Source organism: Eretmochelys imbricata, chromosome 15 (assembly GCF_965152235.1).
Source record: "Eretmochelys imbricata isolate rEreImb1 chromosome 15, rEreImb1.hap1, whole genome shotgun sequence".
Classification (NCBI taxonomy): domain Eukaryota; kingdom Metazoa; phylum Chordata; order Testudines; family Cheloniidae; genus Eretmochelys; species Eretmochelys imbricata.
This window is the reverse complement of record NC_135586.1, coordinates 29,501,038-29,520,466: the sequence shown is the minus strand read 5'-3', so window position 1 is coordinate 29,520,466 and position 19,429 is coordinate 29,501,038. Positions and strand designations below refer to the sequence as shown.

The following is a 19,429-nucleotide window of genomic DNA, read 5'->3' as shown; positions in this document are numbered from 1 at the left end:
GATGTCTAAAGCAGGGCAGGAGTTACTTTCCTTAGGCTGCTTTAGGGGGACATGATGTTTATCATCCACTCTAGCAAAGGTAAAATAGAACTCTGGGCTTAACAAGTCAGCCAGACAGAAACTGATACGGAACACTTTTCTTTCAATAAATATTTATGAATAATTTTGAAATCTTCACGTGTATTCAGTTTGGGGTTGCCAATTTTGGTTGGATGTATTCCTGGAGATTTCATCACATGATACAGTATTTAATTAAAGATTAATCTTTAATTCCTGGAGACTGCAGGACAATCCTGGAGGGTTGGCAACCCTAATTCAGTTAGGCCCAAATCCTCTCTGCTGTGCAAAGCCAGAATAAACAGGCATGCATGGCACAGCAGCCATTGGAAGAAGATAGAGGAAGAATCCTCCCAGACTGTGGAAAGGCAGTGGATCTGTTCAGGAAATGCTACTGAGACTTTTGAGAGCACCTCAAGATGGCAGCTGCCACTCATTATTACGGGCCTTGGCAGTTAACAGTCATTTTCGTTTTCAACTAATTACTAAATTGATTCTAAGGGCTTTTGTTAGCCAAATGTCTGGCATATTAGATGTCTTTCAGGCCGAGCTCCTATTTGCCTGAGATCATTCAGTGCATGGCAGAATGACAGGGGAGCAGCTGTTAGAGAGAAGGAGAGCAGCTGGAAGGGTAGGGGGAATAGACAGCAGGGGGTTGATAGAACCAGGGGAGCATTAGAGAGAAGATGAGAAAGAAATTTAAAAAAAAACAAAAACCTAGGCCTGGCAGCTGTAAGGTGCACATTGAATGTGTCATTCTCATAAATGTCTAATGCCTATTAAATGCTTAGTGCAGGAGGAGAGGGACAGTGTATGGCAGTGCTTCTCAAGTTATCTGATGTGGGGGACCGGCAATTTTTTTTTCCAGTGTGTGCGGCAGACCGGCAGCCGATGGCTCGCAGACCAGCACCGGTCCGCGGACCACCACTTTGAGTAGCACTGGTGTAGGGAACCTTATATTGCTATTTTAGACCTTTAATTTATTGCATAAATTGTCTTATCCAGAGGCACCTGGCTTAGTAAAGGAGTAGAGTAGTTACTGTATTGTTTAAAAAAAAAGTTCTCTCTGCTACAGAATGACTTTTTTCAAATAGGACATTAACTTAAAATGCCATTACTACCAAGATTTTGGAAGAAGCTGTAGCTACATACAGTTGCTGTGATCTCATCTTGTCAGAGACAATTTTGTGGATAAATTTCACTCTGGGATTAGGTCAGTCTGCCCTGCTGAGCCAATTCTGGTTAAGGGCTGTAATGACGGCTTTCCCTTAGCAGTTTCAGTTCAATAACTCCCCTCATTGTAGTGGATTTATCTGCAGCATTTTATTCTGTGGAACATAGCAGCCTTCTTGGATCATTTAATGAATTGAACTGTGGTTGCCTTAACCTGGATTTTCCGAAGAGAAGACACAAATCTTCTTGAAATTTATGATTAAATTTTGTCGGGTGGTCAATCCTGTCTGCTGAAGACTCTTTAACTCTGTATGTTCTGTCTTGAACTATTATCTTCTTTTATTAAAATAAATGTATTGCCTTAAAAAACATTGAGAATCTTTCTATTCCAGGGTTATAGACCTCTTTCATCTCTCTGTGCTGAATCAGTCACTGCCTCTGAATGTTTCCAGTGTTCAAGTCACATGACAGGGGTGTGTGGAGGGATGCTGGTTTATTTTAATAGTCCCTCAGAATAATTCCTTGCTTCTCCTTTGTTGGCCATTATTTTTTCATCTTGTCTCTATAGCCAGGACTTAAGAACCAGTCGGCTTGTCAAGAATTACTGCCAACTCTACTTTCTTAATATGAGAAAGCAGCAAATCTAAAATCTTAGCCAGTGATCAAGAATTAATCAGTACTGGGTTAAACTATTAGCCAGCAAACACTAACAGGAAATATTGTCTGGCTCTAGCAATATCTTTTGTTGCTGATTCCTTTGTTCTTTTGGCCTTTGTCTTATGAGTCTTTAAGGGAAGCACTGCAGCATATTCCCTACCAGATGGCCAACAACAATGCTGGCCAGCACAGAGATTGGGGAGAACCACTGGTTCCACCTACTCTTTATTCCTCCTTTCCTCTTAGGGGAGCTGTTACTAATTAGGGAGCAGTCCCTGCACTCCGTTCAGCACAGGGACTGCAATTCTACCTGGCCCTTGTATGGACTGCACAAGGAGAGAGGAAGCTCCTCACTCCTACTTGCCAGTGCACACCCACATAGGAGTTAGCTGGAATCTAGCCCATAGTGTGGGTGGTTGGGTGAGCACAGATGAACCCACTATTGTGAACTAGGATGTATCTTTCAAAACTCTAGGAGAGGTCTCTGCTGGAGTACTGTGTCCAATTTTGGGAGCCACTTTTTAGCAAAGATGTGGACAAATTGGAGCGAGTCTAGAGGAGAGTAACAAATATAAAAGGTTTAGAAAACCTATGAGGAAAAGTTAAAAAAACAGGGCATGTTTAGTCTTGAAAAAAAAAAGACTGAGGGAGGACATAACTATTTTCAAATATATTAAGAGCTGTTATAAAGAGGACTATGATCAGTTATTCTCCATGTCCACTTTAGGGAAGTCAAGAAGTAATAGGCTTAATTTGAAGAAGGGGAGATTTAAGTTAGATATTAGGAAATATTTTCTAACTATGAGGGTAGTTAAGCTCTGGAATAGGCTTCCAAGGGAGGTTGTGGAATCCCCATCATTGTAGGTTTTTAAGAACAGGATGGACAAACACCTGTCAGGGATAGTGTAGGTTTACTTGGTCTTGCTTCAGGGTGGGGGGCTGGACTTGATGACCTCTCAAGGCCGCTTTCAGTCCTACATTTTTAAGATTCTGTCTCTTGCCGTGACCTCTTTATGCCATAAAGGAGACAGAGTGGCTCCTAGGGAATTTCCATAGCACAACAGTGGTGTAGGGCTCATGTAAGTAGCCTTATGACATGCTCCTGTGCAGCTGTTAGCATAGGATCATGCCAGGGGCAAGAGGAGAAGTGCCTAGAATACTCTGTGCTCTGGCTATTCTAGGCTATGGAAAAGCCCATAGATAGCTATGCAAGCCTGCCTCAAATTACACTGGCTCCTGGGCTTGCTTTACCTAATGCTAGGGGTGGCATCAGACCTTGGAGCTGCCCAGAATTATGGAGATGGGTTTAAAGTCACCTTCACACTTCTTCCACCTAGGCTCTGACTCCTGTGCTGCATCTTGTCGGACATGCAGGCTAGAATCTAGCCCATTGTTTCCCATGGAGGAGAGGGGAAGTCCCAAATTGTTTCAGTGCACAGTATGCAAATTTGCCAATTCTGGTTATAGGGAAACCCCTCAAGTTATTTTGTAGGAATAAGTGACTTCACAGTAACAGAGTCCCGCGGTGAATTAGGGAGCAACTGTGTCATCCCTAGAGAAGATGGGAAATGTATCTCCTGCTATATAACTCCTGGCAGCCCTTCTGTATCAGCAATGCACATCTTAAAGTATGTGCATGGTTGGAGGGACTGGCTGGCCAAAGAGCAGCAGTTAGGGGGCAGCTGCTACCCATAGGATTCTCTCGCCACAGCTGTTCCTTGCAGTATTAGCACCCCGCCCCTGGCTTTCACCGCACTTGAAAGATGAAGTTCCAAACAGGCATAGAAGGGGGGTTAGGAGCAACATGGCCACTGAACCAGCCATCCGAGGGGTGCGAGGCTGGTCAGTACACAGAAGGCAGGCATTCAACCTGGATGTTCCTACATATGCAGCGTTGGGGCTGGGATTCTCCATAGATCCTCAGAGTCAACATTGTTCAGTGATCATGCCCTTGCTTCTTCTGCCTACACAAACCCTGCCAAGGGGAGAAAGCAATACTGTTTCTTCATCATCCTCCTAGAACATTTTTCCTGTATTTTTTTCTGTTGGGCCTTTCTGTGGAAAGGAATAATAGATATATCCAGTCACACACAGCTAAATTACCCTTTCCATCTATAGGAAAATCCTGTAGAAGGAGAATATCAACAGGAAAAGGTATGCTAGGTTGATGGTGCATTCTCTCAGATAATGAAGTTACATATTTTGCACAACTTCACTCAAGTACAGGTGCACACACATGTAAACATTGTGAGACCTCTACAGCAGATCACCTTTACTAGGCAATCTCTTGCCTTAAGAGACTGCTCCAATGTATCTCCAAATTAAGGGCCTGAGCCTGCAAGCTTCATTCATGTGAACAGCATGCAGTGAGTTCACACACATAAATGTTTGCAGTCTCAAGGCCTTAGGGTGGAATTTTAAAAAGTGCCTAAGTGAGTTAGGCACCTAACTGCCATTGATTTTCAGTGAGGGTCAAGCACCCAACTCCCAGGGTCACACAAAATAGGTTTTACTCTAATCTATCTACCATCATAAGTATGTGTGTAGGTGTTGTCTGTTATTTATCTAAATTAATTTCATTTTCTGAGAAACCCCCATTAAAGGAAGCAGCTGGACAGCTCAGCCAGTTAATAGCTAGTCATTTTAAGGACCCTCTGCTGCCCCTTTTGTGAGTAGATTCACCCCAGATAACTTTGAACCTCCTTCTATTTGTGACTCCTCATTAGAATGTTAACTGCATTTTCCTGTAGTGTTTAATATTCCCTGAGACGACATCTTCCTAATAAGCAGATGTTTTCACACTAAATATTGATCACAGGGACTGCAACCTCATAGAATCCGGTAAAATACTAAAGCAAAAATACAGCAGCCACCCTGCTAAAATAATAGTAAGGAATCTGTGAGCTTCTGTGGCCAGAGCAACCTCCTGCCCTGGACTTCCAGCAGCAGCAGCTTCTCTCTCTCTTCCCCAGGTCTTCTCTTTCTTTCCCCTCCCTTCCTCCACTCCCTCTTGGCTGCCGCTTTGTTTCGGTGGCTGCTGGTGCAGCTGCTGCTGCTGTAGCGGAGGGAGCTGTCCAGCAGCCAGCGCTCCTGAAATCCCAGCCTCTCTCCATTAACCACAATGTAAGAGCAATGAGAACAGCTCTACCAAACCCAGCCTGGCAATGGAGGATGATTTATTCCAGCTAAGACAGCTGCCGTAAGTAGCAGGGGGAGACAGAGACACACAGGGATTTTTTTTTTTAACAAACTGCAGGATGCGAATCCCAGTGATTTTTTTCAATTGAAACTATTCCTGGGAAATGGCTCAGGCCACAGGAAGCAGGCCATTTTCCTAGTCTGTCTGCCCAGGTTCAGCATCCTTGATCCCTGGATCTGCTGTAGGGAGCTGTTTGCTTTATTAAGTCACTCAATTTTTATTTTTACTTGAACTTCGGGTGGGTGGGTGTGCATGTGGGAGGTGGTTATATAATCTCGGAGGGTGCAAAGCGTTCTAGTGAGAGGAAACATTAGCAATGCATTTGCAATGTGGATTGCATCTGTAAATAACATCGTGCCAAGGTAGGCATCTTCCCTAGCCTTCTACTTCATGCAGCCAACTGATTGCAGATCACAACGTTTCTTCAAAGGGTATGTTTGCAGCGAGGGCCACTGGTGTTTGTAAACTGTGTGGTTTGAAGATGCAGACATTGCTGTACAAGGAATGCTTGTGCATGACAAACTCCTTGCTGTTTGTACCTAAATGCTAGATCTGTGCGAAGAGCTGATAACAACCTGATTGCTGGCTTTGTCATTTTGAAATGGTTTCACTTCTTCTGAATGTGAGAGGTATCCTTTAATAATTACATTTTCTCCATGCTTTGTTGCCTTGTTGCTTAAAACACATCCATATTTATAAAACATTGACTCACGGAGGCAGAGAATAAAGGATTGAACTGAATTAAAAATAACATTGAGATGATGTAAATTAAATAATTTAGTTAAATGTTTAATCAGTTAGGCTTATACAATGACATGAAGTTCAGGCTGTGTTGAAAACCATTTGTTATGGTGCAATTCTGCTTTTCAGAAGAGAAATGATGCATGTTTTCATTAGGCCATCTTTTTTCTATTCTGTTATTTTAATGTACTTAATAATTATCTACAGTGCCTTACAGTGTAGGAATAATTGGATTTATTCAGTATTGTGGGGTCTTGCACAAAAATGCAGCTCTACAAGGTTCTTCATTAGTGAAGAATTTCCGAGGTATGCATCAGTAAACTCATCACTGTGTTTTTCTTCTGTTTCAAATAGTTTCACAGGTTCTTTGTTCAAGAGCTGTGTTTTATTCCTTACAATGAGGTTTGGAGCCAGGTTCTTCAGTCTTTACTCAGGCAAAACTCCCATTGAAGTCAATAGGATTTGTTGATCATTTACAATATGTTTGTACAGCATCTAGCACCATGATGCCCCAAACTGGTCACTCTTTAGGTACTACCTCAATATACTTGTTAAATAATAATAAATAATTATTAATAGGTGGGGTTCAAGATCAGGCCCTTTATTAAGAGACAGGTATTTATTAGCACATATTTTGTATGAAACCTAATAATACACTGTAAAATAATTATATATGTTGTATGAACAATTTTCAGTTATAACCTCAAAGAGAAATTGGGTACGACAGGCCCGATCCAAAGCCCACTGAAGTCAATAGAAGTATGACCATTGACTTCAGAGGACTTGGGGTCATGCCCTGGGAGTGCTGAAATTCTAGCATGTGGATTTACTATACAGATAATGGTGCTGCTAAAAATAGCAAAAATACAACAGAAAACAAGTCAATTCACATCCCACATAATTAAGTCTGGTGCTCATAAAGCTTTCGTACATAAAATACGAATGGAACATTCATATTAATTGCGTTTTGATAATAAAAATCTTACTGAAGTACAACTTTCAGTATGTGTTTGCGAGCATACATGCTTTGTAGATCATATGATGACTACGTATGCATTCTGTTGACAAGCTGACATTGTTATAATGACAATTCTCAAGAGAATGTAAGAAAGTAGTAAATTATTTCATTCATGTTTTAGCTCCAGCAAAGGAAAATTCAAAGCAATTCTGGTTTTACTGAGGTAAAAATACATTTGGGAGAATTTAGAATTAAATTTGCAAATGGAGTTGAACATAAAGCTGAACTGAGAACCTTTTTTATTTCTACTGAATGCAAAAATCCTTTACATATCCCACATCATTAACAGAACATGGGCTAACTCCTAGTTCCACTGAAGTCAATGGGGCTTTTGCCATTAACTTCAACAGGACCAGGATTTGGTCTTATATAATTAGATTTCAAATTTACAAATGCATGTATTTTAAAACAAAAATTGATGAACATCTGTTCTTCCTTTGCTTACCTGCCAAGGCCTAAATCCTTTAGACCAGATGCTCTGTTTGTCCTGTTGCAGCTGTTAGCATTACTAAAGAAGTATAAAGAATGCAAGGAATTAATGCAAGGGATGCATTATTATGCAGTGGATCAAATCCTGGGATACCCTGAGTACCCGAAGAAGACCCCAAAACTTCTTAAAATGTTTTGCAAGTCAGTTGTTCAAGGGAGCAATAGCAGTGATATTCCCACACAGGTGGATGCTGGACCTTTCCACTACCCATATGCAGCACAGATTTTAGTGATGAATGACTACAGGTCTTCAAGTGGGGTGTAGTGGGAGAAATAATGCATGTGCCAGGATGGGTCAGCAATATGGTGTGGTCTATGTACTGCCTGATTCCACTAAACCAAAACTCTGCACTATAGGGAAACAGCAGGCCACGTTCACTACTCCTCTCCATGGCCTGTATTAGTGGCTGTGGCCCACTTGCACAGACACTCTGGTGGGATGGAGCTGAGGCTCAGCCCCTGATGTTTTTTTCATGGATCAAAGTCCTTTTACCTGAGCTTTGCTGATTCCCCAGCACTTTGCCCTATTTTAGGTCTAGTGGTGTCATCAGCTTTTGCAGAAGAAATACAGAACTCAGGTGTCAGGGTTCCTTCCCCACTCTGAACTCTAGGGTACAGATGTGGGGACTAGCATGAAAGACCCCCTAAGCTTATTTCTACCAGCTTCGGTTAAAACTTCCCCAAGGCACAAAGTCATTGCCCTTGGATTAGGTAAACACTGCCACCACCAAGTGATTTAACAAACAATCAGGGAAAGGACCACTTGGAGTTCCTATTTCTCCAAAATATCCCCCCAAGCCCTTACACCCCCTTTCCTGGGGAGGCTTGAGAATAAACAAGATGAGCACAAACCAGCCTTGGATTTTTAAGACTCAAAAAACCCAATCAGATTCTTAAAAAACAGAACTTTATTAGAAGAATAAAAAAAGATAAGAGAATAACTCTGTAAGATCAGAATGGAAGATAATCTTACAGGCAGTCAGATTCAAAACATAGAGAATCCCTCTAGGCAAAACCTTAAGTTACAAAAAGACACAAAAACAGGAATACACATTTCCTCGAGCACAGCAAATTTTACAAGCCAAAACAAAGAAAACCTAATGCATTTTCTAGCTAGATTACTTACTAACTTTACAGGAGTTGGAGGGCTTGCATGTTTGATCTGTTCCCGGCAAAGGTATCACACAGACAGACAAAAGCCTTTTCCCCCTCTCCAGATTTGAAAGTATCTTGTCCCCTCATTGGTCATTTTGGATCAGGGGCCAGCCAGGTAACCTGAGCTTCTTAACCCTTTACAGGTAAAAGGATGTTGCCTCTGGCCAGGAGGGATTTTATAGCACTGTATACAGAAAGGTGGTTACCCTTCCCTTTATTTTTATGACATCAGGCTTGCCAACTATAAAGTCTTTCACTTCACCTTTTAAAACTGTCATATGTGCATGTCTGACTGCAGCAGCTGCAGCATGTAAGGATAATTGGTGGGTATTTGATGTTGTTGTCCCTTAAAGAGAAGGAAAATGAAATTAAATAAGATAAAGACCATCACAGCTAATCTTTATTCTAGGCTAAAAATATTAAGTTACTGAAGACTGGAAGAGACACAATCAAGGCTAAGATAGTTTCTCCAAAAAACAAAACAAAAAAAACAAAAAAACCATATTACACTGAAATACAAGAGGGTGTCAGTGGCTAAGCTCTATAAGTTACACAGGTGTTACAAAGGGTGGGGATAGAGTGAAAAAAGGTTTGAGGACTCTGTGACATTAGTTGTGCATTTTGAATAGAACTATTACAAAATATTTAGCCTTTAGCTGTATCCTGATTGTTTGGCACACATGTGAAGGTAATAAGATGGATCGCTCTTGGCTCTAAGCCATAGAGAGGCCTGGGATACAATTGTGACTACAGAGAGTGCCATTATGAAAATGAATATGGAAATGCTTGTGAGCAGTGTTCTGACATATACTGCAGATTCCAGTGTGATTGACTTTTACATAGGCAGACGCCACAGTTTTAACTTTCTATTCTCAATTATTTTTGGCACCACCTTGTATATAGGAGGAAGGGTAGGAAACCTTCCACTTCCATGGTAGCATACAGTGTGCATCCAAAGAGTAGGAGGGACACCTGGTGATAAAAGAGAGAATTTTGATTCCTTAACAAGTATTTGGTTGTCCAACAAACCAATGAAAGAAAAATGCACGGATCTGAGACCAGGGCCATAAAACAATATATATTTGCTAACTGGTCCCTCTCAAGAATACTTGCGCTTGATTCTGCAAGTTCTTTAACAGTGCACAGCAGGATGTGCACGTTTTTTGAACGATGTGCTCGCTGCTCCTTCAGCCTCTCTTCTACTGCTAGGCAGGAGTCGTTTGGCAGTTGGGCAGCAGCACTTTCATTAATGCAGGATTGGGTTCCCCTGTACTCCCTACTCATCGCTTGATACCGTGTGCTTATTCTGCACTTGTGCTGTGCAGGGCCAAACTCTTAATGACTAGAGTTGGGAAGTGATTATTGCACGTTAGATAATAACCTTGTACATTGAAATAAGAAATAAGTGCTGTAGCGTTATGTTTTCTTTCAAAAGACTCAACGAAAATCTATTCCCCAGGATAATAAGTCCAAAATAATTTCCAAGAAGGGTGCAAAAAAAGTCTTTTTGATTTCCAATGGCTTTTGCCTACATGATTATGTAAATAAGGAACTTTACTAAACGTTTCCTTCCGTTTTTTATAAACAGCATGTAAATCACAAATCTGTAAATCCGGAGATAGCACATTTATTCTTCATTTGCTTTACTACAGTCATGTGTACCTCCATTTTGTTGTATGTTGTGAATATTTATAGTCCTGAGCAAGTCTCCTTTCTGAAAGCAGCTTTATCCCAATGGGATCTATTTCTAAAATAATTGTACATGAATAAAAATGGCCAAATCTTGACTACCTTTCTTTGGGGAAAACTTGAAGAGGCTAAAGTTCAAAATGGCAGGCAATTACAGTAGTTTCTCACTGCTATATTTCTCAGTTGTGAATTTATCTTTTCTGGGGCAGTCTATAGGAATCATCTAAAATTATGAATCAAGAATTCAAAGGTTTTGCTATGCATATAATAACAGCAAAAGAAGCTACCATATATTTACGATGTCAAACTTTCTAGAAATGAAGTATTTGTTTGTATGCAAGAAAAGTAAAATACTGCTTAATATCTGTTAACATGCAGAGACTTTCACTGTGGTTCTTTGCTCTGCTGACTAGTCTCACAAATGGGGTTACTTTTTAGGGAGCCAGGATGAGAGGAAACAGAGGGACAACTGCATGCAAAACTTTCTGGACCTGTTTCTTTGCTGGTTGTTGGTGTGATCAGAATGCCCAGTAAACCTTTAGGGCAGTGTTGTAGCAGCCTGTACAAGCAGTCTTAATCCCTAGAACTCTCTTAAGCTCTGGGTTGCAATCTTGTCCTGCTGCTGCATCAAGTAGAAGAGGCTCTCTTCCCCCCACAAGTGATACCTGCACAACACAGGGCAGATTTTGTCCCATCAACTCAGCTCAGGGCCAAATACTCAAGTCCTTACTTGGTTTTTACTCATTCCTTACTCAGGCAAATCCCTGGAAGTATGCCAAAGTAAGGAGTGAATAAAGACTGAGTGAAAACCGAGTAAGGACATCTGGATTTGGTAAGTAATGTTTGATGTTTTCAGCCTAACTGTTTACATTGATTATAACCATACTATCCACATAAATTAAGATTAAGAAAATGACTGGCCAATATAAGTGTGCCCTGAATCCTCTGGGGTGCTGAGATCTCATACACTTCAATGGGAGTTGAAGATTCCCCACACCTTGAGGGAGGTAACCAGCCACAAGATTGGACCTCCATTCCATATACATGGTCTAACTTAATAAAATCACAAGTATATTAAAATAGTTTGCTCCCTGTCACAATATCAGAAGATGGATCTGCAGAGCAACCAAATTAATAAGCAACCAAATAATAACTTTACATATAGTTGTTCATGTTAACAGCACAGAATTGTAAGTTATTTTCTGCCAGGGATTTTCTTTCTGACTACTTGTCTGTCTGTCTACATGCGTACAGGCACATGGATTAAATAAAGTTGTGTCATTTAGTTTCAAATGCTTTGTCCTTGTTTGTTTTCAGAAGATTGATTTGTGTCCCAGAGGACAATTAGAAATCTTGAAATTTGGCAGGTAGCTAAATATTACATAATGAAGCAGGATTCATAAAATAATTCAATATTAGAAAACAACTGGCTATCTGCACTAAATTGACTACTTTCTTTTTTCTAGATGGTCACTGTGATAGATCTGTGACTACAAATCTGATTGCTTTTACATGCTACTGTCTTAAACTGAGCTTGTGTCTTTAGCATTATGGAATTGTCTAAATATATTTATTCAAATAAATAATCTGAATTAAAGTAGTTGTGTTATCTGTGTGTTTCTGGAACCTCAATATAGTAGGTGAAGTGATGAATGATAATATTTAAAAATGAACCGAGGGATGCTAAATGGCTAGCGAGACTGGTAATGTGACAGCCTTTTACTTTGGTCACTACCTCATGTTCATCCCAAGTCAGTTGTGAAAGTGAATGGATATTGTTACTCTCTGATGGCTGTAAGGTACCCTATGTGAAATAATTTGGTGATTCTCATTTTGGTTCCCAGTAGTCAAGTGTCTGTATTTGCCATCATAATCCTTTCTAACTGGGCTGTGCCTTGCTGGTAATCTCAGCAGCAAGGCTGAGGATTGAATGAGTCCTGAAAATTGAACTTCCTTCTCACTTTCAGAAGGTGGTCCTTCCAGTTCAGGGTTGAGATAAATTTATAGGAGACTGTGGGGATACTTTCCCTTAAGTAAAAAGAAAAGGAGTACTTGTGGCACCTTAGAGACTAACCAATTTATTTGAGCATAAGCTTTCGTGAGCTACAGCTCACTTCATCGGATGCATACTGCATACTACCGATGAAGTGAGCTGTAGCTCACGAAAGCTTATGCTCAAATAAACTGGTTAGTCTCTAAGGTGCCACAAGTACTCCTTTTCTTTTTGCGAATACAGACTAACACGGCTGTTACTCTGAAACCTTTCCCTTATGTGACGCATGTTACACCTACTCTGTGAACAGAGCACTTCAGTCTCCAGTGCTGTCAAACTGGCACTTTTTTGCCTGCACTAAATTCATACACTCGTTTTTGTTTTGTCAAAAAGTGATTTTATGCAGTGTTAACTGTATATGCAGCAGCCCTATCCTTTGAGTCAATTGGCATTAAGAAAACTTTGCTGTCAAAAAGATTAAACCTTGTAAATTGTTAATACAAACGTTGAATTCAAGGCATCACTAATGGTCTTTAAAGCCTTGAATGATATGCGACTTGGATATCTGATAGCTCACCTCTTGTTTTAAGATAGGCTAGGAAACATCCACTTTCAGAACCTAAATATGAATGCTTAACATTTCAATGGCCAACTATGTGATTTCAATCAGGTGGTTAGATATCCAAATGCTCATCCATTGTAGATGCAAAAGGTAGGGAGACAACAGGAGGTTAGTTTTAAAATTAAGATCTTCTGTATCTAGTGGCTGGGCTTACACCTCAAAGCATGATACAAGACACATTTGTTTTGCTTAGTATTTGGTTAAATGGTTTTGGTTTGTGCTTTAATCTCAAAGGGTCCTGCTACCACAGCAACAGGCACTATAGAAGTTAGTAAAATAATAGTTAATAAAACATAACTAAATGAAGCTTCAGCAAATCATATTACTATCCGAGAAAAGACCCACAGGAGAATTTACTCTCATTTCTATATTCTTAGGGTGGTCAAGTTTCGCCGAACAGGGGAAAGTTCCAGGTCAGACGAAGATGCCATTTCAGGAGAGCATGAAATTCAGATTGAAGGTGTTCGGACAGAGCTAGAGGCTATAGAGCTAGAGGATGGAGCTGCAGTACCAAAGGAATTTGCCAATCCAACTGATGGTAAGCAGGACTTTGGTTCTCCTCTTAGAAAAGGGATGTGGCTTCTACATTTCACTCAAACTGCAGCCAAGCCTGAGCCTACTGGTTTTAGAGAACTAGAAAACCTGCAGGTCAAAGTGATAAATAACAATATGGATTAATTATGATGCAGCTGATACGTCACCATTTAACTAAACCGTCTTCTGAGGGGATTGGATTGTTTGTTTGTTTTGATGTTATCAGAACTGGAGCCAAAGCAATTCTCAGATCAAAACACACCTGAATTTAGGGGATGGTCAAAGTATGAATCCAGAACTGGTTCCATATTTTCCAAATCCTTCCTGTCTTCATAGCTTGCCAAACCAAAACTCTGGATCCAAACACTCCAAAATTATGGACTGTTCAAGATCTGGATCTGAATTTGGGATCTTAAACCCATATCTAGATATTGTAGATTATAGGGCAATACAACTGACATACTGATCAGTTCAGATGAGTCAAAAGGTCAAATAAAAGCATATTTAGGATTTATTGCTTGATCCTGATCAGTGGGTTTGGACTGAGCCCTTGCAGCACTATTTCAGGAAGATGGAGGATAGTTAACTTGGTATGTTAATTTTGTAGTATACGTTCAATTACATGATGGTTGAAAGCTGATGGCATCTGACAGTTGTTTGGTAGCCTGCATGACACGAGTTGATGCAGATAGTTGAGTACTTAGTGGAATTTCTCCTAGCTTCTTTGTTTGGGACATTTCAGCACTGAATACTAAATGTGCACATTTTTCTTTAGGTACTTGATTGTTACCTTTGGATAACACAATATAAATGTGACTAATTTAATTCAAAATGTTCTGTTGACCTAGTATTAACAATCACAGTGTAGCTGGATATTTTTTGTTCATCCACTTCTGTTCAGTATTTTTCCTTACCGTTTCCCACCACATCTCTCTCTATATCCATAATGAGAAGAACACAACACCAGTCAGGAACACCATGGCCTCCAGGAGGGGAAAGATGGGAGAATTACCTGTTTGCTACCAAAAAAGCACTTTTACTGCCTTTGTAACCCTCCATCCTCCTTGGAACTGGGTCTTGGGTCATCACATCTTTCCTCTGTTTGAGAGGGCTGGATAACTTCCCTTTAGAACTGATCACTGCTGCTCCTAAATCATCTTGCAGGGCTCACTAGAGCAGTAACACATGGCCTGAGGATGAAGCCTCTGCAGTGTTGCTGGCTCCCACTTGTCCAGAGGGAGAAACTGAGCTGAGCATTCCAGCTTTTGTCTGCTGGGACAATTGCCAGCCAAGGGAGCTTATTTACTTAAGAGGTTGATGTAATTTGAATGCACTGTAGCACTTGGAGTGACTTGTAGACTGATTGCATAGTATGGGCTGTGTTTCTTTTCCCTTTTCTGTTTCTTCTCATTCAGTTATGGTGGAAGAAGTGGGATGGAATTATAATGTGATATGCCCTCCTTCTTTAGAGTATTTTATTTGGGGTTTTCTGGCTCACTGTGCATTTTCTCTGTTGCACAGTTGTGCCTTTCTATTTATTTATTTTACTCTAAGTTTCCCAAAATAATATTCAAACCTGGGTGAATCTCTCCAAAGAGCTCAGCATACCAGGGAAGGTCTGGGACATGCATTAATATGGAGAGAATTTCTGTTCGCGATCTGCCTTAAAGGAAAGCTCAAAAGCATTGAAGAGACATACAACCTACGGCAACACTGTGTCTCTCAGACACATGGATGTGAAACCACATACTGACTTTCTGAAAAATCTCAGCACTGGTTTATTTGGGACCTGACTTCCAGCAGTGTATTACAAGACTAGCTGAAGTTTTACTTTTTCTTCAATGAGGGCATTTTAATGGAGAAGTTGACTTTATATTTACTGATAGTTGGTATTGGTAAAACTTTGAGACTTAAACTGATTTCAACCACTACAAAAATAAAAATGCATTTATACTGACATCTTTTTTATTCTAAATTTTAGACAGATGTGGTTTGTAATGTCCAAGATAGTAAACTGGAGATGTTTGATAGTCTTCAGATGAGACATAAAACTGTGGTCCAAAGCATGACCATTTGCAAGATTCAAAACTCTGGGGGCATTTTTAGAAACAGTATCAGTAATTGTCCACGTGTCCTGGCCAAATTATCAACTCAAACCATTACATTCTGCCTTCTTAGATTCCCTCTGTAATTTTAATTGGATAAAATATCCTTCACTTCCTGTCCTCTTGTATAGTATTGCTGTGTGCTGTTAAACAGCTGCTGTGCTTCACTCCAAAGAATGCTGCATTTCAGTGGTGGGTGAAGTGTCCCCGTTAAACTTAGCGTCAAGTCTTCAGCTTTTACAAATCATTGGAGCTCCTCCAAAGTCATTGGGACTACACTGATTTATATAAAAGTGCTGTATAAATGTAAGACATTATATTAATATTTAGAATTATTGTATTTGGGAAAATCCTTGAAGAGACTGGAAGTTTGCCTGAGTAAGAATTGAATAAAAACTAAATAAAGCCCTAAGGATTTAGCCCATTATTAAATTATTATTATTAATTAGATGTATTATTAGAAGCTCTATCTTAGAGTATGGCTCTTGTAGGAGGGAAAGGAATGCAGCTCTGAACCAGAATTGTTGATTCTTTTCTAGATACTTTTATGGTGGAAGATGCGGTGGAAGCCATCGGGTTTGGAAAATTCCAGTGGAAGCTCTCTGTTCTTACTGGATTAGCATGGGCAAGTAATTGTTGCCAAGGGCAATGGCATATCAGCCCCTCAAGGAATCCATGTAATACACTAATATCCACATGATGTATTCATGCTCGGGGACAAACACAAACAAACAAAAATGTAATGAACAAGGACTTGAAATGTTAATAACTACCAGAATGAGACCTAGCATGTGAGGAGAAAGCTGGTTAGGCTTTTTCTGTATGTCTTATAAGACAGGGCTGGAAGGAACCATTTGGATCCTGTACTCCAAAACTTTGCTTCAGGTAGGAAGGGTCCCAAATTACACGTACAGTAAATTGAGCTCACTTTTCTTTAAAAACAAGCTAGAGATTTTCCATATTTATCACATTAGGCAAAGTGTTCTATATTCTCTGTGAATTCATCATCAACATGGTTTTCCTGATAGCTGAATATATCCCTGTTGCACATCAGCCCAGTGCTTTTAGGGGTTGGTATCCAGGGCAAATGATTCTGTTTTCTATTCTTTAATTGTCAATATTTTACTTATAAAGAGCTATAATGCCCCTCCTCTGTAATATTTTTTGGCTAAACATGTCTACATCCTTCATTTTCTAATTATTGTCTATATATAGGATTACAGTCTGCCCTGATTTATATCCCTGTGGGTAACTGAGGTAGATTTTGGCCCATAGATAATTTCTCAAAGTATTTGGACCAAAACCAGTGGTGATTATAAGTTATCGAGGTTATAAGTTATATGGCAATAAGTAGGTCTAACTCAGTCTGCTTTCAGGGGAGTCTAAAGCTAATACAAATCTTGCTAAGTAACCAGAAAAAGGAGTTAAAATAACTTAGACTCCCTGAGACTCACACCACCTTATGCACCACTTCTGAATTTGGCTCTTTGAATCCTACCTACTAAAAATTCTGATATCTCGTAGGCTTAACTACTTTAACATAGCAGACCATTCCAAGGCTATGGGGGCAAAGAGAAATGAGTTTTGAAGTGCTCATATCCCAGTGTAAAGCTAATGCTCAGAAAATACAGTGCTTATTTCACTGCACTGTGCAAATCTGCAATGCAATATCTGTCTTTCAAACTGCACTGCCATGTTTTACCTCCACAGCAGGAATGGCTTCAGCAGGGAGGTGTTAACTTAAAAGAGGAATATAATTGGTTGTTATAATGATACTATTCAGGCAGTCATTATTTTTTCTTTATTGCCCTTCTAGATGGCAGATGCAATGGAAATGATGATTCTAAGTATCCTAGCTCCTCAGCTTCATTGTGAGTGGCGATTACCAAGCTGGCAGGTTGCATTGCTTACATCGGTAGGAAAAATAGCTGACAGCTCCTGTATTCTGTAAGGTTTTTATACTCATTGCTGTTCAGACATTATAGTTTATATCACAATGTAAAATCTGTTCATGGCCTTTGCAAAGGGGAGGAGACTAGACTAGTATGGATCTCTCTGACTTTGGCTCACTGGTGTTGTAGGAGCCTTTCTTTTTAAGAGACAGAATTTGAAAATATGAAACTCAGCCAGAACCGCAGATTTTGCCTTATGTGGGTTTCCCATTAAATGTAATTTCCAGCCAAACTTATAAATTGACCCAGGCTCATCCCAAAAAAACTCAGACGCCCCACCTTGACTCACAGAAAGGGTTTGTAAATTTTGATCATCTTTTCAGAGGACCTGCTTTCTTACCCTGTTGGGAAAGTCTAAGCTCCTTTGTACATGGAAGGAGTGGGAGCCCTGGGGTAGAGTGGGATTTTCTGTTTGAGCTGGGCTCTCTAATAATCCTGAAAGTAGAGCCCTCAGAGAATGGTGCAACAGTGCTGGAAATGCAGATGGGCTTTAGGGATGAGAAAACCAGAGTGTAGGACATGGATGAGTGTGAATACCTTCTACTTACAATTATTGCTTCTTTGTGGCCTACAGCTTAACTCTCAAATTCCCATAACATTTTTCTCTCCCATGGCCTTTGATGGCATTTTTGAACTATACCGATATTGCACAAATTTGTAAATATGCTAAATACATTTAAATCAAATAGCCAGTGTAAACATCATGCCTTTCACCTATCTGACCTCAAACCAGCCCAGCTAAAGGAGGACCTTAGCCAGTGTTTCAGCATAGCACAGTTTTGATCTCAGTGTGTAAAAGGTCAAAAGGATGGAGTATCATCAAATGTGACATGAAAGCTGGTAAATGTATAACTTTTAGAAGTGGACCCTTCCTTGCACCACATATTGCTTGAGGCTGCAGTTCTTTCTTAGATAAAACTCCCATTGACTTCAATGGGATTTTTGGCCATGTAAAGACTGTAGGATCTCACCCGTGGGTGAAACCTGGTAGTTTTTGTCATTAACTTCAATGGGACAGGATTTTACCCTTATGTTTATTTGTGGAGTATGCTATATTTCCTGTAGTATCACTATTACTAAAGGTACAGTTTTTTCTTTAACATTATAATCTTTTTAATTGACTTCTCTGAAGTTGTAAAATCTAATTATGTCTCCATTCAAGGACGGTTATATAACCTGTGAGACCAAACCTCACACAAATTGCTGGTGAAACTGTCAGAGGTTAGAGAAGAGCTGAGTGAGACATACCTAGTGTCACCAGGCATCCGGAGGAGCTCAAAGCTGCAAGGTGTTGAGCACTCTGGCCTGATTCTGTAAAAAGCTTAAGGCCATGTTTACTTTTAAACATGAGTAGCCCCACTGAAGTCAACAGGACTGCACATGCACGTATGCTTCAGTGCTTTACAGGATCTGAGCCAGGATGCTTAGCATCTTGCAGAATCGAGCCTCAGATGAGTAGGATACCAGCATGCACACTGTAATGTCAGTCGCAGATTATCTCTGTGGACAGGGCCTTAATGACCTTTCATTTATTGGCAACTTACACTAACTAGTCGTTGTCTCATAATTCATTATCACTTTGTTTATCAAAAATATATGCGTTGGGTTTTCAGAAATACTCAGCATCAGTCTAACTGGTCCCATTGAAATCAATAGTAAAACTTCCATTGCCATCAGTGGGCGTTGAATTAGTCCATTGTTGAGTGGTTTTGAAAATCCTACTTTGTATATGTAAATCTCCTTTAATGGAAACTGGACCCACAGCACCTTAACATAATACAGTAGTGACAATGAATGTTTGAATTTTCTGGTTTGATGGTAAAGTTGTGCAGCTTTCTCTTCTGAGCTCTTCTCTGGAAATTTATACGTGCTGTTAAGAGGAAGACTATTTCTGATTTTCCACAGGTGGTGTTTGTGGGAATGATGTGCAGCTCTACACTCTGGGGAAACATTTCAGACCAGTATGGCAGAAAAACTGTAAGCCTCCAACTTTTACTGAAATAGGTGCCATTATAACACAGTTACAATGCACTCCACTTCAGTGC

The 19,429-nt window shown here is 40.1% G+C and overlaps 1 protein-coding gene across 1 annotated transcript in view; it reads left to right on the top strand.

Moving 5' to 3' along the window:
* The first annotated feature begins 5,051 nt into the window (after positions 1 to 5,051).
* SVOP (SV2 related protein) overlaps positions 5,052 to 19,429 on the top strand; it is a 30,107-nt gene continuing 15,729 nt past the window's right edge. Inside the window, exons 1-5 of the mRNA XM_077835088.1 lie at positions 5,052 to 5,086; positions 13,171 to 13,331; positions 15,972 to 16,057; positions 17,249 to 17,347; positions 19,290 to 19,361. Of these exons, the coding sequence (XP_077691214.1) occupies positions 5,052 to 5,086; positions 13,171 to 13,331; positions 15,972 to 16,057; positions 17,249 to 17,347; positions 19,290 to 19,361 (453 nt within the window). The remainder of the gene's footprint in view (positions 5,087 to 13,170; positions 13,332 to 15,971; positions 16,058 to 17,248; positions 17,348 to 19,289; positions 19,362 to 19,429) is intronic.